General features: G+C 37.1%; 4 protein-coding genes across 4 annotated transcripts; 1 reads left to right on the plus strand and 3 right to left on the minus strand.

Moving 5' to 3' along the window:
* Positions 1–5,520: 5,520 nt before the first annotated feature.
* Positions 5,521–7,521, minus strand: LOC142221359 (uncharacterized). Its single transcript, XM_075291080.1, has one exon. The coding sequence runs from the start codon at positions 7,519–7,521 to the stop codon at positions 5,521–5,523; it is 2,001 nt and encodes a 666-aa protein (XP_075147195.1).
* Positions 7,522–12,227: 4,706 nt separating this feature from the next.
* Positions 12,228–16,548, minus strand: LOC142220200 (transcription termination factor 2-like). Its single transcript, XM_075289197.1, has 4 exons — positions 15,045–16,548; positions 14,457–14,772; positions 13,533–14,386; positions 12,228–13,338 (listed from the first exon to the last, which is right to left on the minus strand). The coding sequence occupies exons 1-4, from the start codon at positions 16,449–16,451 to the stop codon at positions 12,574–12,576; spliced, it is 3,342 nt and encodes a 1,113-aa protein (XP_075145312.1). The 5' UTR covers positions 16,452–16,548; the 3' UTR covers positions 12,228–12,573.
* A 2,605-nt stretch (positions 16,549–19,153) lies between these two features.
* Positions 19,154–20,487, plus strand: mgr (prefoldin subunit mgr). The gene is made up of 3 exons (XM_075289199.1): positions 19,154–19,343; positions 19,503–19,900; positions 19,957–20,487. Exons 1-3 carry the CDS (start codon positions 19,257–19,259, stop codon positions 20,063–20,065), a joined length of 594 nt encoding a protein of 197 aa, XP_075145314.1. The 5' UTR covers positions 19,154–19,256; the 3' UTR covers positions 20,066–20,487.
* A 759-nt stretch (positions 20,488–21,246) lies between these two features.
* mRpL40 (mitochondrial ribosomal protein L40) lies at positions 21,247–22,100 on the minus strand. The gene is made up of 3 exons (XM_075289198.1): positions 21,986–22,100; positions 21,698–21,916; positions 21,247–21,640 (listed from the first exon to the last, which is right to left on the minus strand). The coding sequence occupies exons 1-3, from the start codon at positions 22,072–22,074 to the stop codon at positions 21,325–21,327; spliced, it is 624 nt and encodes a 207-aa protein (XP_075145313.1). The 5' UTR covers positions 22,075–22,100; the 3' UTR covers positions 21,247–21,324.
* Positions 22,101–22,917: the final 817 nt, after the last annotated feature.

The following is a 22,917-nucleotide window of genomic DNA, read 5'->3' on the forward strand; positions in this document are numbered from 1 at the left end:
GGAAATACTGTCCTGACCACCAGTGCGTCCAACAGTTTCTGGAAAATTTTGTTCTACACTCGGCGTTTCCCAGATACATGTGGTATACCAAATTGTAGGTATTAATGCCCTCTACCAAGTTCCGTTGTCACTTTTGTGTACGAAGTCCATTCCTGGCCTCAGCGCTGGAAATACTGTCCTGACCACCAGTGCGTCCAACAGTTTCTGGAAAATTTTGTTCTACACTCGGCGTTTCCCAGATATATGTGGTATACCAAATTGTAGGTATTGATGTCCTCTACCAAGTTCCGTTGTCACTTTTGTGTACGAAGTCCATTCCTGCCCTCAGCGCTGGAAATACTGTCCTGACCACCAGTGCGTCCAACAGTTTCTGGAAAATTTTGTTCTACACTCGGCGTTTCCCAGATACATGTGGTATACCAAATTGTAGGTATTGATGTCCTCTACCAAGTTCCGTTGTCACTTTTGTGTACGAAGTCCATTCCTGGCCTCAGCGCTGGAAATACTGTCCTGACCACCAGTGCGTCCAACAGTTTCTGGAAAATTTTGTTCTACACTCGGCGTTTCCCAGATACATGTGGTATACCAAATTTTAGGTATTGATGCCCTCTATCAATATCCGTTGTCAGTTTTGTGTACGAAGTCCATTCCTGGCCTCAGCGATGGAAATACTGTCCTGACCACCAGTGCGTCCAACAGTTTCTGGAAAATTTTGTTCTACACTCGGCGTTTCCCAGATACATGTGGTATACCAAATTGTAGGTATTAATGCCCTCTACCAAGTTCCGTTGTCACTTTTGTGTACGAAGTCCATTCCTGGCCTCAGCGCTGGAAATACTGTCCTGACCACCAGTGCGTCCAACAGTTTCTGGAAAATTTTGTTCTACACTCGGCGTTTCCCAGATACATGTGGTATACCAAATTGTAGGTATTGATGCCCTCTATCAATATCCGTTGTCAGTTTTGTGTACGAAGTCCATTCCTGGCCTCAGCGATGGAAATACTGTCCTGACCACCAGTGCGTCCAACAGTTTCTGGAAAATTTTGTTCTACACTCGGCGTTTCCCAGATACATGTGGTATACCAAATTGTAGGTATTAATGCCCTCTACCAAGTTCCGTTGTCACTTTTGTGTACGAAGTCCATTCCTGGCCTCAGCGCTGGAAATACTGTCCTGACCACCAGTGCGTCCAACAGTTTCTGGAAAATTTTGTTCTACACTCGGCGTTTCCCAGATATATGTGGTATACCAAATTGTAGGTATTGATGTCCTCTACCAAGTTCCGTTGTCACTTTTGTGTACGAAGTCCATTCCTGCCCTCAGCGCTGGAAATACTGTCCTGACCACCAGTGCGTCCAACAGTTTCTGGAAAATTTTGTTCTACACTCGGCGTTTCCCAGATACATGTGGTATACCAAATTGTAGGTATTGATGTCCTCTACCAAGTTCCGTTGTCACTTTTGTGTACGAAGTCCATTCCTGGCCTCAGCGCTGGAAATACTGTCCTGACCACCAGTGCGTCCAACAGTTTCTGGAAAATTTTGTTCTACACTCGGCGTTTCCCAGATACATGTGGTATACCAAATTTTAGGTATTGATGCCCTCTATCAATATCCGTTGTCAGTTTTGTGTACGAAGTCCATTCCTGGCCTCAGCGATGGAAATACTGTCCTGACCACCAGTGCGTCCAACAGTTTCTGGAAAATTTTGTTCTACACTCGGCGTTTCCCAGATACATGTGGTATACCAAATTGTAGGTATTGATGTCCTCTACCAAGTTCCGTTGTCACTTTTGTGTACGAAGTCCATTCCTGCCCTCAGCGCTGGAAATACTGTCCTGACCACCAGTGCGTCCAACAGTTTCTGGAAAATTTTGTTCTACACTCGGCGTTTCCCAGATACATGTGGTATACCAAATTGTAGGTATTAATGCCCTCTACCAAGTTCCGTTGTCACTTTTGTGTACGAAGTCCATTCCTGGCCTCAGCGATGGAAATACTGTCCTGACCACCAGTGCGTCCAACAGTTTCTGGAAAATTTTGTTCTACACTCGGCGTTTCCCAGATACATGTGGTATACCAAATTGTAGGTATTAATGCCCTCTACCAAGTTCCGTTGTCATTTTTGTGTACGAAGTCCATTCCTGGCCTCAGCGCTGGAAATACTGTCCTGACCACCAGTGCGTCCAACAGTTTCTGGAAAATTTTGTTCTACACTCGGCGTTTCCCAGATACATGTGGTATACCAAATTGTAGGTATTGATGCCCTCTATCAATATCCGTTGTCAGTTTTGTGTACGAAGTCCATTCCTGGCCTCAGCGATGGAAATACTGTCCTGACCACCAGTGCGTCCAACAGTTTCTGGAAAATTTTGTTCTACACTCGGCGTTTCCCAGATACATGTGGTATACCAAATTGTAGGTATTAATGCCCTCTACCAAGTTCCGTTGTCATTTTTGTGTACGAAGTCCATTCCTGGCCTCAGCGCTGGAAATACTGTCCTGACCACCAGTGCGTCCAACAGTTTCTGGAAAATTTTGTTCTACACTCGGCGTTTCCCAGATACATGTGGTATACCAAATTGTAGGTATTGATGCCCTCTATCAATATCCGTTGTCAGTTTTGTGTACGAAGTCCATTCCTGGCCTCAGCGATGGAAATACTGTCCTGACCACCAGTGCGTCCAACAGTTTCTGGAAAATTTTGTTCTACACTCGGCGTTTCCCAGATACATGTGGTATACCAAATTGTAGGTATTAATGCCCTCTACCAAGTTCCGTTGTCACTTTTGTGTACGAAGTCCATTCCCGGCCTCAGCGCTGGAAATAGTGTCCTGACCACCAGTGCGTCCAACAGTTTCTGGAAAATTTTGTTCTACACTCGGCGTTTCCCAGATACATGTGGTATACCAAATTGTAGGTATTAATGCCCTCTACCAAGTTCCGTTGTCACTTTTGTGTACGAAGTCCATTCCTGGCCTCAGCGATGGAAATACTGTCCTGACCACCAGTGCGTCCAACAGTTTCTGGAAAATTTTGTTCTACACTCGGCGTTTCCCAGATACATGTGGTATACCAAATTGTAGGTATTGATGCCCTCTATCAATATCCGTTGTCAGTTTTGTGTACGAAGTCCATTCCTGGCCTCAGCGATGGAAATACTGTCCTGACCACCAGTGCGTCCAACAGTTTCTGGAAAATTTTGTTCTACACTCGGCGTTTCCCAGATACATGTGGTATACCAAATTGTAGGTATTAATGCCCTCTACCAAGTTCCGTTGTCATTTTTGTGTACGAAGTCCATTCCTGGCCTCAGCGCTGGAAATACTGTCCTGACCACCAGTGCGTCCAACAGTTTCTGGAAAATTTTGTTCTACACTCGGCGTTTCCCAGATACATGTGGTATACCAAATTGTAGGTATTGATGCCCTCTATCAATATCCGTTGTCAGTTTTGTGTACGAAGTCCATTCCTGGCCTCAGCGATGGAAATACTGTCCTGACCACCAGTGCGTCCAACAGTTTCTGGAAAATTTTGTTCTACACTCGGCGTTTCCCAGATACATGTGGTATACCAAATTGTAGGTATTAATGCCCTCTACCAAGTTCCGTTGTCATTTTTGTGTACGAAGTCCATTCCTGGCCTCAGCGCTGGAAATACTGTCCTGACCACCAGTGCGTCCAACAGTTTCTGGAAAATTTTGTTCTACACTCGGCGTTTCCCAGATACATGTGGTATACCAAATTGTAGGTATTGATGCCCTCTATCAATATCCGTTGTCAGTTTTGTGTACGAAGTCCATTCCTGGCCTCAGCGCTGGAAATACTGTCCTGACCACCAGTGCGTCCAACAGTTTCTGGAAAATTTTGTTCTACACTCGGCGTTTCCCAGATACATGTGGTATACCAAATTGTAGGTATTAATGCCCTCTACCAAGTTCCGTTGTCATTTTTGTGTACGAAGTCCATTCCTGGCCTCAGCGCTGGAAATACTGTCCTGACCACCAGTGCGTCCAACAGTTTCTGGAAAATTTTGTTCTACACTCGGCGTTTCCCAGATACATGTGGTATACCAAATTGTAGGTATTGATGTCCTCTACCAAGTTCCGTTGTCACTTTTGTGTACGAAGTCCATTCCTGCCCTCAGCGCTGGAAATACTGTCCTGACCACCAGTGCGTCCAACAGTTTCTGGAAAATTTTGTTCTACACTCGGCGTTTCCCAGATACATGTGGTATACCAAATTGTAGGTATTGATGTCCTCTACCAAGTTCCGTTGTCACTTTTGTGTACGAAGTCCATTCCTGGCCTCAGCGCTGGAAATACTGTCCTGACCACCAGTGCGTCCAACAGTTTCTGGAAAATTTTGTTCTACACTCGGCGTTTCCCAGATACATGTGGTATACCAAATTTTAGGTATTGATGCCCTCTATCAATATCCGTTGTCACTTTTGTGTACGAAGTCCATTCCCGGCCTCAGCGCTGGAAATAGTGTCCTGACCACCAGTGCGTCCAACAGTTTTTGGAAAATTTTGTTCTACACTCGGCGTTTCCCAGATACATGTGGTATACCAAATTGTAGGTATTGATGCCCTCTATCTATATCCGTTGTCATTTTTGTGTACGAAGTCCATTCCTGGCCTCAGCGCTGGAAATACTGTCCTGACCACCAGTGCGTCCAACAGTTTTTGGAAAATTTTGTTCTACACTCGGCGTTTCCCAGATACATGTGGTATACCAAATTGTAGGTATTGATGCCCTCTATCAATATCCGTTGTCACTTTTGTGTACGAAGTCCATTCCTGGCCTCAGCGCTGGAAATACTGTCCTGACCACCAGTGCGTCCAACAGTTTCTGGAAAATTTTGTTCTACACTCGGCGTTTCCCAGATACATGTGGTATACCAAATTGTAGGTATTGATGCCCTCTATCAATATCCGTTGTCATTTTTGTGTACGAAGTCCATTCCTGGCCTCAGCGCTGGAAATAGTGTCCTGACCACCAGTGCGTCCAACAGTTTTTGGAAAATTTTGTTCTACACTCGGCGTTTCCCAGATACATGTGGTATACCAAATTGTAGGTATTGATGCCCTCTATCAAGTTCCGTTGTCACTTTTGTGTACGAAGTCCATTCCTGGACTCCACATGGGAAATAGTGTCCTGACCACCAGTACCCAATAATAACCAAGCTAAATAACATTGAACAGGCACATGTGGGACACCAAATTGTAGGTAAAGCTGTTCTCTACCATATTCTGTGTATAAATCGTTGTTTTTAAGCACGGAAATACATAAATTTCATTAAATATTCTGTCTGTCCGTCTTATATTAATTCAGTTTTTGTCGTCTCTGTGTCACCCTGTTATTTTTTCGATAACCCTGTTATCGAAAGTTAGCGACGTCGCTATCTTCACGCAGGTGTTATTCATATACCAGGGCTGGTTGTGTGACTGACGTATAGTGTCACTTCGATGGCAGTTTCTACAGTTTATTTATGTTTGGTTTTGATTTGCTTTTTGTTTTCACAATTCTATTTTCGAGTCTTTTATGAATTTTATTAAAAGTTTTATATTGGATTGGTTTTTTGTCCTGAGTAGATCACGTAAGTTGTTGTAAGTTCTGAATATTAGGAGATCTTTTCTTTCATTTTCATATTTTTTGCATTGAAAAATCAGGTGTTCAGCATTCTCGATTGTGCCACATATGGAGCAATTGTTTGTGTCCGCAAGTTTGATTTTGTATAAAAAGTCCCTGGTATACGTGTAGCCGGAGAGAAGTCTATTTATGATTTTGATGTGTTCTGGTGCTAGAGTTGAGTTTTTGTACCATGGTTTGGAAGGCGGTTCTGAATAAAAATGACTGAAAAACGTGTATTTGTTTGTGATTTCCGTCTTGTAGTTATCAACCCATTCATTCCATAGCAGGTTTTTGATTTTATTTTGTGCATCCTTTACAGAGTGCTTAGACTCTATTAAGCAGCCAGCATCAGCAGCATGCCTTGCGAAATGATCAGCCAATTCATTTGGTGGAATACCCACATGAGATGGTGTCCATATTAGAGAAAGTTTTGAGATCATAGAATTGTTTATCTTCCTTACGATTTCGTTTATAAGGTAGTTGTGTTGAGTGTTATTGCCTAATAGTAGACAGGCATTTTTGCTATCAGTGAAGATCGCAGATTTACAAATGCCGTCTTCAATAATTATGTCTACAGCTTTCTCAATTGCATGTAACTCTCCTGTGAGTGAGGAAACTTTATCTGCAATCTTGTAAGCGAAGTTTTCTTTGGTAGAAATATTGCACACTGAGCAACCCGTTGAGTTTTCCATCGGAGAGGCATCGGTGGCCAGAATAGCAAAGCCTTCTGACATGAGATCGTTTACTTTTTGTCGATATATCGCTAGGAAGCAGTCTTTGTTTATGGTATTTTTGTTCGAAGGGAAAGCGTTTAGTTCAATTTGTACTTTTCTAGACGCCTGAACTTTTATATTAACTACCGTATTTATAAATATATCTTTGAATTTGGTGTATACTAGTCCTAGGCTTGTTTTATTTGTGGCGTTTGACGTGATACTACAATAAAGCTCTTTGTTGTGTATTTTTAACTTTAATATCTCCTTTGCTGCGAGATATTGAGATCTTTGTTGTGGAGGTAGGACTCCTGCCAAAGCATAAGCAATATGATTTGGCGTGATTTTGGTTAGACCAAGGTTTCTTTTTAATATTTGATTTTGAAATGTGTTAATCCTTTTATTTAAGTATTTGGGTGTGTGAGCCATGGATGAGATCAGGTATTCAGTCTTTGAAAAGATAATCGATTTGGTTATGTTAGTTGCTATGGATGGGTGAAGTCCATATTTGAGTGAGGTTAGCATTTTTATTGCATTTAATGAGTTTCTACATGAGTATACGATATCATCATAGTGTTCCTTTAGCGAGAGGCTATTTGTAATCTTTCTTCCCAGAAATTTGATAGAGAGCGTTGGCTTTATTAATTTTCCTGTAAGAGATATTAGTGGAGTTTTCCTCGCTCCTTTTGCTACGTACATTACCGCCGATTTGTCTCCATTTATTTTAAGTTTGAGATCTAAGAGGATTGCCGCAAACTCAAGGACTTTATTTTGAAGAACTTTGACTGCATTGTCAAAATCGTGGTCATGTGTTAGGATTATGAAGTCGTCAGCAAATTGAAATATGTGAGTATTTTGATCAGCAATTTCATGCAGCCTACTGGTATAGATGTTGAAGATTGTTGGACTGAGACAACTTCCTTGAGGGACTCCATTTAAAATTTCAATTTCATTTTTTCCCATGACTAGAAATCTTTTGCTGAGGAATGAGTAGATCCAAGAGGATATGTGTTTCGGACAGTTGATAGATTGTAGTATTGTATAAAGGGTGTTAATATCAACACATTCATATGCACAAGAGACGTCGAGAGTAACAACGATAACTTTTTCTCCTTTTTCTTTATTTAAGTTGATAACATTGAGGATGTCATTTATGCATATAGAGGCAGACATATTTTTCCTATATGCATATGACCGGGGTGGAAGTATGTTTTTTTCATTTATGAAAAAATTCAACCGTGTTTTGACCATGAGATTTATCAGTTTTAGCAGTACTGAAATGAGAGCAATTGGCCTGAAATTTTTATAGTTTTCCAAGTCCTTACCCTTTTTTGGTATGGGAACAATTTTTATTTTGCGCCATTCATCTTCTAACTTACATTCTCTCCAGTTTTGGTTGAGCGCTTCAAGTAATCGGTTTTTAGCTGAGAGGTTCAATTGTCTGATCATTTCGTAAGTGATACCATCTATACCTGCCGCAGACGAGGTAGTCTTTTTTTTTAAAACTTCCAGGAATTCATCCATTGAAAAATCTTTGACGTTTTCATCGCTAGAGATTTGAAAAGATGAAGTAACATTATTGGGAACTTGAGTCTGGAGGTGGTTTAGAAATTTAAGATCATTCTCAGCACACCATTTTGACGTTCTTGAGGTCGACGAGGAGTCTCTGCAGCTTCGTACGAATTTAAAAAGTGATTTGGAATTTGGATCTTTATTTAGATTGTTTATTTTAGATTGAAAGGAGTTTTTTTTGGCAATTTTGATTTCATTTCTAAAATTTTTGATGGCTATTTCAAGTTGTTTAGCATTTAACGCGTTTTTATTGCGGTCAAATTTTTTCTGAGCTGCTTGCCTGAGTCTGAAGAAATTTTCCGTTTTGGCATTCCACCAGTTTTTGGGTGTTTTTTTTGAGGTCACAACAAATGTGGCGTTTTTTATTTCCGATTTTAGTTTTTTTTGAATATCATTAATATTGTTTGATAATGTGATATCATTTAGATTTTTGATTAGTTTATGTTTGGAGAGAAATTTATTTTTTGCTTTTGCAGAAGTATTGATTTTCATCACTATAGGGAAGTGGTGGCTTCCGCCAATTGTATGATTTAAGACTTCCCAAGATATTGAGGCTAATGAGTTAGTGAAAGAAAGGTCCAGAACAGATCCTTGAGAATTGTCTGTGAGGGATTTTTTAAATGTGGGTGAACCATTATTTAGGTTTCTAAAAATTGAATTTTCGAAGATTTCTTTAATCATGTTACCTCTAACAGAGTCTTTGCAATCACCAAAAATTCTTGAACGAGCATTAAAATCGCCACAGAGAAGAACATTCTGTTTTCTGTCTAGGAAGGTTAATAACCTTTCTAATTCAGTTTTCAATATTGATGATTTAACAGAGTGCGGGAAATATACCGAGACAATTGTAAAATTTGTTGGTAAGTTTTTTGTTTCACAAATTATAATGTCTAGACACGAAAAGAATTTAATTTGTTTCATGCTAATGCCATTTTTGACACATATGGCAACACCACCATAGTTATCTTCCCTCTTTTTTGAAAAAATTTTGTAGTTATTTAAATTTGACCGAAAGTCATTATCTTCATAGTTGAAAATTTCACTCAGAACACAAATATGTATGTTCAACTTGTTTAGGTAGAAATCTAATATATCTTTGTTTTTATTTAGGCTTTGGATGTTATGTTGTAGGATGTTCATTTTTTCTTTCATTAAAAGGGGTTAGAGAAATTGGATTTGTTGTATTTTTAATGGATTTTTTGAAATTATCTAAAAAAAGTAGACCTTCTGAACAGTTTGCAGCCTTTAGAATCGATGATAATTGTGTGGAGAACATTGTGAATACTTTTTCAAAATCTGAGACTGGTTGATACGAGTCATATTCATAAACTGCTTTTGATGGAGTAATATTTATAGGAGTAGCTGTGGGATTGAATTTTTTTGTTACGGTTTTTGCAACTTTATTATATTTAATTTTTGTAACTCTTCTATTTATTGCCTCATTTATGGTTGTAGAATTTGTTTTTGTTTTTTTGTTTAGCTCAGGAAATTGGATTTGGTATTCACTTTCACTTAAAACATCATAATAATTGTTGTTACGGAAGGTATCTAAACATTCTTTTCTGGATTTGTTCGACAAGGCCATGATTTCTCTTAGAGATTTTTCATCTTTCCATTTTCTACATTTTTTTGATTCATTGGCGGTGTGATCTGTTTTGTTGCACAAAATACACTTGGGGGAAATGCACTGAGTATCACAGATTGTGGTTGCTAAGCAAGAGGAACACTTTATTTCTTTACAGCTATTTGGACACGGAATTTCTGTACCACACAAGAGGCATCTTTTTTTGGAACGACAGCGATTTGCTATATGACCTAATCTACCACAATTCTTACAGAGACGTAATGGCGGAATATATAAATTTGCTTGAACGATTGTGCAAAACATTTTTATTTCATGTAACAGACCATCATGTATAACACCAACTTTAATGGTTTCGGACGGATATGTTTTGTTGTTTTCATCTTTGTAGCTGTATCTGTACACAGAAACTGCGGTTAAGTTGTTTTCTTTATTTATTTCATTTAAGATTTTTTCACCTTTGTAAGATTTAGGAACATTTTTTATGATGTAAAATTTTTGAATGAAGCGATCAGGAATAAAAGCGCTTATGTTAATTGTTTTAAGTTGTGGGTTGTTTATAAAGGCATTGGCCTCATTGGAGTTATGAAAAGTGAGCCTAAAGGTATTTAAACCGACATTCTTGCAAATATAGTTTCCTGGAATGTTGATTTTTTCAAGTTTTTCAAATAAATGTAGTTCTGAATTTTTAACTCTAGCACTTATAGGATTCTTCGAAGAAACTAGCACAAAAAAGGGGCCAGGATGGTCTTCCGGGTACAAAATGACTTTGTTTTTGAAGAAATCGTAATGAAAATCACTATCGATTGCATTGTTGGTTGAATGTTGGACTGCGTTGTTTTGTATGTTTTGTTTGTCTGGAATAATGCCTTTAAACTTTTTAAGTTGTGGATTATTAATTGTTTCTTCAGTTTTTCTTATATTAGGTGGTGGTGGAGGAAGGGGAGGAGGGTGATGATTACCCTCCATGTTTTATGATTTGTTTTATATTTTCCCACTTAACTATTGCCACTTGTTTTGTTTTTATTTTTTTAACAGGAAAAAGAAAAACAAAAATTAAGCCTTGTATATAAGGACCGTTTGTTGTCTTTTTGTTTTTGTATTTTTTTGTATAAAAAACGCACTAAGTAGAAAAGCGACCCGCGCATGTATGTTTGTTTATCTTCATTACAAACATTGGCTTGTGTGTTTAAACACGCAGATAAGATAACTGTAAAATCAATTTTACACAATTGTTGTTGGACGACCGATAGATCACAGCTGATTGCTTTCCTTTTCTTGGCCTTTGTACTACGCATTACAAAACGTAAAAAACGTATCGATACTACTTGAATTCAAAACGAATTTAAGCATTGTTGTTTAAAGTAAGTTCATGTGAAATATTTCTCAAATGTTGTCTTAGACTTTACTTGTAAGGCTACTTTTATTTATAGTTTTCATATTTTATATTTATTTATTTATTTATTTTATCATGTCAAAAGCTAAAAAAATCAATAATTGAAAGTACGCTTTTAATTATAATTTTCATTCAACTTTGGATGGCCATAGTAACATAAATGCGTCGATCACATTAATGTCGTCTTCCAAGTTGAAGTTGAGGAATAAAAAAAGATGTATGAGTCCATATGAAATATATTTATATAAGTTTTATTTTATTTTGCTGTAAGTAAAGGTGTTAATATGATCGGTTTCAGCGCCGAAAACCAATTTATTTTCACAGTTAGTTTTTAGAATTAATTAATTTCAAAAATCATAATTATTATAAGCAACCAATGCGTGAAAATCAAACATTTTCATAGTTATTTTCCATTTCTACTTTATTTTAAGGAAAAAAGTTTTTGAATTGGTTTTACTAACAAAGGCTGTATCTTTAGTTATTTTATCCTTGCAATTTAATACAGACCTTAAGTTTTGACAAGATTTTTTAAAAATATATTTGCCAAGTAAACTTGTCAACCCTAAAAGCCGTACAATGTTTGGTATCACAGTGGTAAACTTCTTGAGACTAAAACAAAATAAAAAATAATGACCTTAAAGTTTGTACTACGAATTTAAAAATCTGATTGTACTCAAATGATGCATTAGTCTGTCTACGATGAGATAATACTTATACTTATTATATACACGCATATGTTCTCACATTGTCATAACTTGAATTGTACTTTATTCATAGTTAGTAGTCCGTTGTAATTTATATAAATTGGCTGCTATGTGGCTTCAAATTACATGATGAAAATAAAAAAAAAATAAAAGAACATAGTCCCCCATATTCCGAAATTCGGAATCGCAAATCTCAAAATTTTGCTTTGGCCACAATTTCTCAACCCTAAAATTTATAAACTTAAATCTTGGTAATATAGGTCTCTTTAATGAGAAGTTCGAATTAAAATTGTTTTAGAGTCCGAGAGTATCTCTATTTTTTCGTTACAAGACAAATAAAATCTTGCGATTTTCGATTCCGAATATCGGAACATTGGAGAGTATTTGGTTTAGAGGAAGTAAATATTTTTGCTGAACTGGCACTACATATATATCTAATATTATCTATCATGTGTGTAAACTGCCGCTTTTGCATCATCGGAATCCACTTTGATGTTTTTCTTTCTCTGAACATCATGCCATTTAACTAACATTATCCCTTTGCCAGTTTGAACGTGGATTTTGGATCATGGGTACATTTCGGGAGAGGCATTTCGCACATTAATTGTACATAGGCAGTTCAAAATTTTAGTTTAAATATAAATAACTTTTATTAAATTTATATTACAAGTAGTTTAAAAATAAACACAAAAATAAAATGGGAACTAATTTAAAAGTCCATTGTTAATTAAGAAAAAAAAAACATTTCTCATGCCCAAATCGTACCACTCCAAAATGTCTTACTAACTTAAGATAAATTTCGAGACATTAATGTTACTTGATCAATCGATAGGGAATTATTATTTATATATAGAATAGGAATGTTATGATTGATCGTTCTGGAATACCTATGTATAGATCATTTGGAGATTTTGTAATGAATACGATATACAGAAAAATAGGAATGATAGAAGAAGCAAATATAAACACATCTATATTCCAAAAAGACCACGTAAATCATCCATACTGAGCTTGCTACCCTCACTTGCTCCGGCTCCAGTTAAAATTCCATTTGCCAAAGCCAATTTGTGATCTTGCAATGCTTTTATTCGTTCCTCCACAGTGTCTTTGCACATGAATTTATAGATAATGACATCCTTCTTCTGTCCCACACGATAAATTCTGTCCTGGGCTTGTGCCTCTAATTGTGGATTCCAATGCAAGTCGATAAGAAGCAAATGATTTGCACCCACCAAGTTTAGACCAACACCACCGGCTGTCAAGGACAAGAGTAAAATACGTTTTCTACTCTTTTCATTATTAAACTCTGTAACAATTTCTTGGCGATTTTTAACTGCTATTGTGCCATTTAAGGATAATGTAGCCACATTTTCCCGTTCAATATGGGTTTTTAAAATATTTAGGACACTGGTCCATTGTGAGACTACTATCGCCTTTTCACCTTTGGCAATAACTCGTTCTTTAAGAACTTCTAAGACTTTCACCATTTTAGTTGAGGGTCTATCCATATTGAATACTGGATTTGTTCTTTGTAATACTCGCGCCGATGCTTTTGCAATTACTTGCTCTTCGGGATGCATAGAATTATTGCCGTCATCACTATTCAAGCTATGGCTCATGGCACCACTGTCATTCTTGTCGTTAATGGCTAATTTATTCAATTGTTCTAGCAAATCGATTTCTGGTTGTGACTCCTCACTATCGGAATTCAATTGTTGGTCAACATCTTCCAGCATCTAGAAGTGGAAAAGCAAGACAAATACGTATTTAAAAAACTTTTTTGAAGTATAAATGTAATCATAAAATGAGATTGTCCTGAGTACTCTGCTGCCATCTAGGTAGTACTGTACAAATTGGATCTTTAGAAATTTTCTATTTATACATCCCATTGGAAAACTACCATCTACGTACTCATAGGCTCATAACTCACCGAATCAATCAATCCTGGATGACAACAAATTTGCCGTAATCTCAAAAGTAGCACCAAAATTTCATGGGATTTAATTTCTTTTGAACCCTGATGCATTTTTGTAAATTTCTGATGAACTTTATAGTAGGCACCATTCGGATCTTTTGTTTGCATAAATGTTGGACGGGCACTTTGATCACGATACATTAAATCCGTATTGCGCTCTGCGCGTTGAAATAGGAACTGGGCAAATAGAGTACGTGAGAATATCATAATCTTTTGATAGACATTCATTTCATCCTTGTCCAACTCAACCTCAATTAACTCAATCGCCTTTTGGGGCAAACATTGCAATTCGCCACGGTCTTGAAGTTGGGCTTTTGTGCGTCGGAGCATTAAGGATTTCATAATGGTGTTTAAGCGTTGTTGGCCACCAGCACTTTTGTCTATCCATTTCTTCCAATGGGCAAAATCATCAAATGGTGAACATCGCAGAAATTTAAGTAAGGCATAGACATCCATTTCTTTATTTTGAATAGGTGTGCCTGTAAGTGCCCATCTGTTTTTGCCCTTCAATTCACAAACGGCCACCGATGATTGGGCTTTGTGGTTTCGTACAACATGGGCCTCGTCCAATATTATGCGCTTCCACTTGATGCCAAACAAAGCTCCATGGCTCTTATGCTCACGTGAAACAATATTGTATGTGGTAACTACCAAATCATAGGTTCGCAAATGTTTGGGTTTCGAATCTCGATTATTGCCATGATGAACACAAACTGTAAGCCGATGTCGTGATACTTTTGTTTTAGCTTCCTCTTCCCATTGACGCATTAGACTTGCAGGGCATACTACCAATGTTCCTCCAGGATAATCTAGAAGAAAATTTGTGTGTTATAAGAATGGACAAATTTATGCAGATTATATGCTTGAGATTTTCCTTACAATCTCTTCTTCCTTTGGAAGACCATTTCGTAGGTTGATCTGTTTCTTCATCATCTTCAGATTCACTTTCTCCCTTATCTTCATCCTCTTCGTCTTCCTCTTTATTTTTGCATGCTAATACCAATGATATCATAGTTAAGGTCTTTCCCAAGCCCATATCATCGGCCAATATGCCTCCTCGGGGCTTTTGTCTCTCTCTCCAAAACATCCAAGCTAAAGCATGTTTCTGATGATCCATTAGACTAACCTTCAGACCCTTGGGATCATCAGCCCTTACATTTTCGTCTGGACATGTTTCCAGTGAGCCATGGAGATCCTTAAAAAAGAAAAAGAAGATATGTATAATAAGACCAGTTTTCGGGATGTTAATTTTCCTTTCTTTGTTGCTTTCTTCGGCAGGTTTGTGTGATTTATTTTAATCATCGGATATACAGATTTCTATTCCATCGACATATCAAAACAAATTAACTCTTGCTAAGACTTGTCTTAGATGTCATTTAGAAACCTTACACCATAGTCAGATATCCGTTCTATAGCTATCGTCATTAGACAACTTAAGTGGTATAAAGTTTTGCAATAATCACTGACCTTAAGACGTTCAACTGTTAAAATTTTTTGATTATTGAATGTAGCCATGCCCTGCTTTCCTGTATGGGTAGGTTGTATTTGATTTACAGCCGCTGATAGATCATCCCAATTGGGTGCATCATTATTTGTGAAGAAAGCTTTACGTTGCTTTTGTATTTCCTGCAGTTTCTGTGAAGGTGAGTCTTTATCCTCTGGAGAATATATAGGTCCACTAGCCCCGGGGGTATCTTCAATGCTCAAAGAATCAATATGCTTTGATTTGATGGCCACATCTAGACGTAAACGTTCGATACGCAGCGATAATTGCCGTCCTCCATCCGGCAGAGTTTTTGAGACCTTCTCTAATAGATTTTCGGCATTATTTAATTCAGATCTCATTTCTTCGAACTTCTTTATTTCTTTGTCATAATATTCTTGCGAGACGCGACGTACATTTACTTTAGCAACTGGTGTTCTAAATGCAGATGATTTGGAATTAGAAGACGCATTACCCAGTGCTGCAGAGATTTTTGGTTGTAACATATTTCCTGCTGTGCGATTGGCTTTCTTCGGAGACTTTAACGAATTCATGCTGGTGCTGTTTTCCTTATCATCCTCACCGTCTTCATCGGAAGATAGAACTATAGGCTTTTGGGGCTTTTCAATTATTTGTATATCACTGTCCGCGGATGTGTCAACTTCGGGTACTACTTCTCTCGGTTGGTATAATGTGGAAGATAGTTTATCCTGAATTTCTTTCTCAAACTGAACACTATAGCGGGGATGTGAAGGTGAATTAGAAGACACAACTTTCGACGTATTTTGTTTCGGAGATGAACTCATGTATTCCTCACTGGAAGACTCGGCAATTTCTGAATTGCCTTCATTAATGCTAGCTGTAAAGCTACTTGCATTTTTGGATTTATTTGTTGTATTTTCTTCCACCTCCGAAGCATTGCGTGACTGGTGTAGTGAACTTTGCACATCCTGTTCATCCTCGTCATCTGTAATGTTTTCTTTAGTCGCATCTTCATCTGTATACACTTCCGATATATTACTCAGAGCTTTGGTTTTAGTGCCATTATTGTCATCATCGGAGTATTCTATTTCACTCGAGTCATCAGACAGGTCATCTGGCCTAATTCCTGTTATACTCATTCTAGTTCTGGGAGAAAGAGCCCTTCGTTCCAGTTCCTCCTCTTCTTCTTCCAACTCCGATTCAGATTCAATTACTATACGTTTTTTTCTGGCTCCAGATTTTTTGCGCGGTGCCACGATACTTTCATCATTATCGGAGGAGGCGGCATCTGAATCTTCGACAGTCATATCAGTGCTTGGAGCGGCCTCACCATCACTATCAGAAGTAGCTTCTGATTCCTTTCCTGTTGATTCTTCATCACTGGTCACAATTTCATCAGAATCCGACATTTCACTATTCTCTACGTTTTTTCTGCACTTCAAGTCTATGTTGGAAAAATGCCTTCAATTTTTTAAATGCGCCACACACGGCCTAACTGTACAAAATGTCAGAAAGTTTTTGACAGTTTGCGGTTGTCACACACATCACAATAACCAAAATGAAAGCGTATACGTTATTGGATTTTGGATTACTACGACAACACAACTACAGCGAACGTCATATGCATGGCTGAACAAGAAGGTTAAATCATAGGCCCATATGATTAAAATTTTTTTATTTCGACAAAATTTTAAGATGTCAAAATCATATGTTTATGGTGATTGCAGCTCTCCAAATGACACTGCACAGCAATTCATCTCAAACAAACTCCTACATTCATAGCTGGAGAATTGTTCAAAGATGACTTGAGTATCTTGATAACATATTCCAGACCCAAAATACCACGCACATCAGTTTTTAAACTGCATCATAAACTGTTTTTCTTAATAGATGGCGAAGATCCATTTGACTGACTTCCATTATTAACTTTGGTGGGTATTATAGTTTTATTTGTCTCATATCGGCGTTCCTCGGATGATTTATCCACTTCACAATCACTCATAGGTGACGCAATTAAATTTGAACCTTTATTTTTCTCTGATTTGAATTATTTTTTTTTAGGACAATTGAAAGAATAAATAATTGCCACTTTTACCAAATCCATACGATTCTTTTATCAGATGATTTTGACTTCTTAAAATTGTAAACAACATATTGAAATTTGTTGTTTTTGTTATCGTGATTCAACCTCCTTTTTCAGCCATGGTCATATGTTTTTTTTTTGTGACGTCTTAGACGCTTTACAGACTATCAGTTATTCCGGACGACAGTGCTCGTGTCGAACATATCGCATATATTGGACACATTATCAGTTAAGTCCGAAGGCATAATCGATACTGCTGCATGTTTATGGGATCAATAACACATTTACCGATTATTTAGTCATCGGCGACAAGTCGTGTCGATCTTACACACTGTAAGATTCTTTACAAACACCGACATTCTGTCCGGAATAACTGATAGTCTGTAAAGCGCATTACAAAATTAACATTTTATTTTTCCTTGGGCAATTGATCTGCTACTCCTTTGATCTTTTGTATATTTTCGGGAAAAAAATATGATCCGTGTTTGCGTTATAAACCCTCACAAATAGTTTTAATAAATAAATTACTTCTTAATTCACATTGCAAATGCTATAAACTTCAGTTTTTCAACTCGAAAAAAAAAAAACAAAGTACCACAAATAGAAAAATTTCGCTCGTTTTTCGCATTTTGTGGTTTTGTATGGAGTTTCAACGCGAAAACCGAACAAACTACCGGCCTTTACACCAAACGAAATTAGCTATATTGACATTTGTAAACTAGAATTTATGTGAAAACGTGAATTGCAAATTTCAAACAAAAGAGATTTTGAGCTAAGTTTAATCGTAGAATTACAAAAACCCCAAAATGTGCGACTCCCAGCGGGGTGTCGCCAACAGAATGTACTTTTTAATTCACTTTCACATTGTGCGTCGTACATTATATAAGTTTTTCCGGACGGAATGTCAGTGTTATAGATCCCATAAACATGCAGCAGCATTGATTATGCGTTTGGACTTAACATATAATGTGGTCAATATCCGGATCGTCCGGATAAACTTATAATCTGCAAGGCGCATTATGCTCAAAACGTCCCTGTTTCGAAGTTTGCAAAACGTCTTTCGATAGACGGTCCATACAACATTGAGATTTCAAACATGCGATGACAAAACCCTTATGAAAATTTAATTAGCAAAAATGATTATGCACAAGGCATATTAAAGAGGTAAAGTCATGCAATCAGGTGACTAATATCGACATTCATCTTGTCAAAGGCTTTGTTTACGTTTAGTATTCAACAATGTTGATGTTTTATATATGCATTCAACAATACAAAAACACTACACATGCACAAACACAACAACACTACACATACAAACAAAACTTGAGTGATATGCCATTTTAGTTTGACATTATTAATATCATGGGGGGGGGGTACACACGCTTGCTCGTGACTTTACCTTTAATTAATATGCCTTGGATTATGCATTTCTTACGCATTTATCATAAGAGTTAAAGGCACATACCTGGCCAAGGAGTACTAACGGTGTGATGTGTTACTGTCTCAAATGTACAAACAAATGTTGATTATCCATAGATTATACTATGTCGGTCAAAAATTCCTCTTTTCATTCTTTGGTAGTTCACAATGGCATAGCAATACACACTATGTCATTGTAAAGTAAGAAAGTAAGTAAATAACTTTATTTAGTCTTATTATTTTTCATTGACATAGGGAATGCTCTTAACGAATAGTATTATGAATACTTAGAACTATAGTTGTCTTGTTCTAATACACTTTGTTGGCGTATATGCTACTTGCTTATAATGATAATTAGTTTTGCTTGAAAAAGCATTAGCATGAAAGAAGCATTAGTATGAAAGAATGTCATTGTAAACTACGTTTTTGATTGCGAAAGGTGATTTTTTGAAAAAGGTATATTTCGAGCATATTGTGAATGGGCATCACATTTACGAAGGCTTGTTTAGTATCTCTACGTAGTTTCCTATCGTCCATCTCCTTTTAAAATTTTGAAAATCTGGCAACCCTGTACATGGAAACAAGAAGAAGCTACGAACGATAGAAAATGTCAAACAGACGATAAAAAAATAACTTGGTGGGCATATACAACATTCATACAACTGCTGTGAATATTTTTGATAAAATTCCAAATAAGTTTAACTAATACACAATGACTGGAATAATGGATACTGTAGAAATGCCTAAATTACCAGAAAATCAAAAGTCCTTCGCAGGAATACCTGAGGCAGTATTTTTAGTAAGTAATTGATATCTTGCAAATGCTATTTGTCATAACCTACAAACTCGAAGAACAGGGTGGTCTCGTTCGGTGAATGACTATGATGATTAATTTATATATATGTACATATGTAAAGTTTGCACATAATAAGCTCCTTTTTGTCTCACCCATTCGCAGGAAGAAATCGATAGTTTTATGAGCCAACCAGAAAATGAGGAAAACTGCGAAAAAGTTTTGCAACGCCTCGATGAGCAACACAGTAAATATAGATTCATGGCATATAATCTAGAGGCACGCAAACGTAAGCTCAAATCTCAAATTCCGGATTTGGAAAAATCGCTCGAGATGATCGATGTATTGCGCAAAGAGACTGAAGAACGTGAAACACAATTTTTGTTAAGTGACCAGGTGTTCATCAAAACCATGGTGCCACCTACCAAAACTGTTTGTTTATGGCTGGGAGCCAGTGTGATGTTGGAATATCCATTAGATGAGGCTGAAGTTTTGTTAAAACAAAATATGACCTCAGCTGTTTCAAATTTAAAAACAGTGGAACACGATCAAGATTTCCTGAGGTGAGGCATTTGTATCAAACAGTGAGAGCCCATTTAAATCAATAATATATTTTCAGAGATCAAATCACTACCACTGAAGTGAATATGGCTCGTGTCTACAACTGGGGCGTCAAAAAACGACAGGCCGCTGCGAAAGCTGCAGGAGCAGCATCAACATCGTCGTAATGGTGATTTTAGGAAACCTAATTGATACGTTCTTTCTACTCTCTTCAACGTTCATAAATCTCTTTGCTTGAAACAAAGTATCAACATGTTTATTACCGTTAATAGCTGCATTAACACTTTTCGGCTGGCATTTGAAATTGGCTATATGAAAATCAGTTTTTTCCTTTATCTATATAAAAATGTTTTCCTCCTCCTTCAAGTCATCAGGAGACAAGCACATTGATTTTGTATGTTTTTTATTTATTTGTTTAAAAAGAAAATTCAATTATAAATTGAATTAAACTAACGAAAGAAGAGTGTTTGTGTAAATTATCTGCTAGTTTGTTTTGCATTTACAGAGCTCTTTGGCACATTTGGCCAAAATTCACAAAGAAATAAAATCGATTAATAATTCAATAAATTGAAACAATAATTATTGTTAAGATATAGCTGATGGCCTTAGCAGCCAATGCTACTTTTCCCTTTTCTTTTTTATCATACATTTACTGTATGATTAAAATAAACAATAAATAAATAAATAAATTATTGTTAAGATATTGTGCGCAACGTTCATCAGAACGGCAATCTTTTGCGTTTCTAATTGAAATAGCGCATGGAATCAAATATGGATATCAACTTAAAGGCAGTTGTATAAGCAAGTATTAGGAATTTTAATTTCGGATGTTAGAGGCAAGGATTCTATTCGTATTGGGGAGGTGGATCTCGAAAGATGGTAAAGCAAAGTTGCCCCCCGAATTTTCTGCCGGTGCTATGACTGTTGGAGGTTACGATTAGTTATTGTTTTGGAATAGTCATCATTTCTTACGAGTAGACAAAAAAGCAGATATGCAACATGTCGATTCAAAAGCTTTTTCATTTCAGATCGATCATTCGTCAATCATATAGGTTAGATATAGTGGCAGCCCGATATTTCAGGTTCAGTTCATTGTGTTACCACAGTGGTGAAGTTCTCTCTTATCACTGAGTGCTGCCCGATTCTATGTTAAGTTCAATGACAAGGGACCGCCTTTTTGTAGCCGAGTCCGAACGGCGCTCCACATTGCAGTGAAACCACTATGTGGGATAATCCACCATTGAAAACCTTCCTTAGATAATGGTCCAGGCGGTCGGAAGGAACTGGAAAAATTTGATCTCATGTCGTTTTCTATTGTTCCTTTCTATTGCAAAAAATAAATATACAATTTATCCTTTTCTGGAAATATATGTTTTCTATTATTTGAAATATAACAAATTGAACACAATATCAACAATCAATTACTCTATACGTCCCATTTTTTGGCTTCCAATATATATTCACCATCTGGTGAGACGTAGCCTTGAATGGGTGGTGTTGCCACTGGTCCCTTAACCTTCACTGGCAATAAAGACATGTCCGGTTGTATTGCCTCTTGGTATAGCTCCTCAGACTCCATACGCAACTCTTCCAGAGCTTTATTTTGGGATCGCATTAAACGATCGATTATTTGAAAATCATTCATTTTTTGTTCGTGTTTATATCGCGACCATTGTTTGTTCAATTGAACCCTTTTCTCCAACTCAGCTTCCCCTAAGGGTGGCAAATTTCGTGAACGTTGCCTAGAAAAAGTTAATGTAATTATATCATACAAACGCCAATTTTGTCGCTCCCCTTACTTTTGTTCATCTATTAAACTTAATGGTATTTCCAATTCTTCAACCGGTTTCAATTGCCTCGAATTCTTTTCCAATCTGCGAATTTGTTTCTCCAATTTCTTTTTACGTCTATCTTCGCGCTGTTTGATAATTTGTGGATCAAGCTTTTTCTTTTTCTTCAATGGTTCTGCACACAGTACCGGTGAGGTATGAACAAATTTCGGCGATTGTAAAGTCAACCTAAATAGAAACGAAATGGGTCAACATTCATGGCCTTGTATATAGTTAATGTAAATTGTTAATATATACCTTTTGAAAGCATTTAAAAAGGACATTTTAATTGAAAAAAACAATCCGTTCGTTCTGGTATTTATCGACAAGTGACATTCCGTTTGCATAACAAAAGAAAATCAGCTGTTCCTTTATTGTTGCCATATACATGAAATGATAAAAGGGGCATGATACAATTATTGGAGTCAATTACGCTAATATTACATTCACACACCGTTCGAAATCTCTTCAAAGTAAATTTTGGTTGAAATCTCGGTTGTTTTTAGTACTTGGAAATTTGCAAATTTCAACCGGCTCATAGTGACGAAGAAAGGAATAAACATCGACACACTGTAAGATTCTTTACAAACACAGTTATTCCGTCCGGAATAACAGATAATCTGTTAAGCGCATTCCGGACGACAGTGCTCGTGTCGAACATATCCCATATATTGTGTACACATATAAGTTAAGTACGAAGGCATAATCGATACTGCTGCATGTTTATGGGATCGATAACACATTTACCGATTATTTAGTCATCGCCGACAAGTCGTATCGATCCGACATATTGTAAGATTCTTTACAAACACCGACATTCCGTCCGGCATAACTGATAGTCTGTAAAGTATAAGGTCATGTTCACGTGTTGCGGAGACGTGTTGGCATAAAATCAAAACAACTTTGTTTTTTCTGCCTGGGAGGCACAAATCTTTACGTGTAAGAGAATGTTCGCCAAACATTATCAAAAACAAATTTATTTTCATTATAAAAACAAGTATTTCTCTTTGCAATACAATCCAAGTAAAGGTCTGGTTATACATCTTTACAGATTATCAGTTATTTCGGACGGAATGTGGGTGTTTGTAAAGAATCTTACAGTGTGTCGGATCGATACGACTTGTCGGCGATGACTAAATAATCGGTAAATGTGTTATCGATCCCATAAACATGCAGCAGTATCGATTATG

The sequence above is a fragment of the Haematobia irritans genome, chromosome 1 (assembly GCF_050003625.1).
Source record: "Haematobia irritans isolate KBUSLIRL chromosome 1, ASM5000362v1, whole genome shotgun sequence".
Classification (NCBI taxonomy): domain Eukaryota; kingdom Metazoa; phylum Arthropoda; class Insecta; order Diptera; family Muscidae; genus Haematobia; species Haematobia irritans.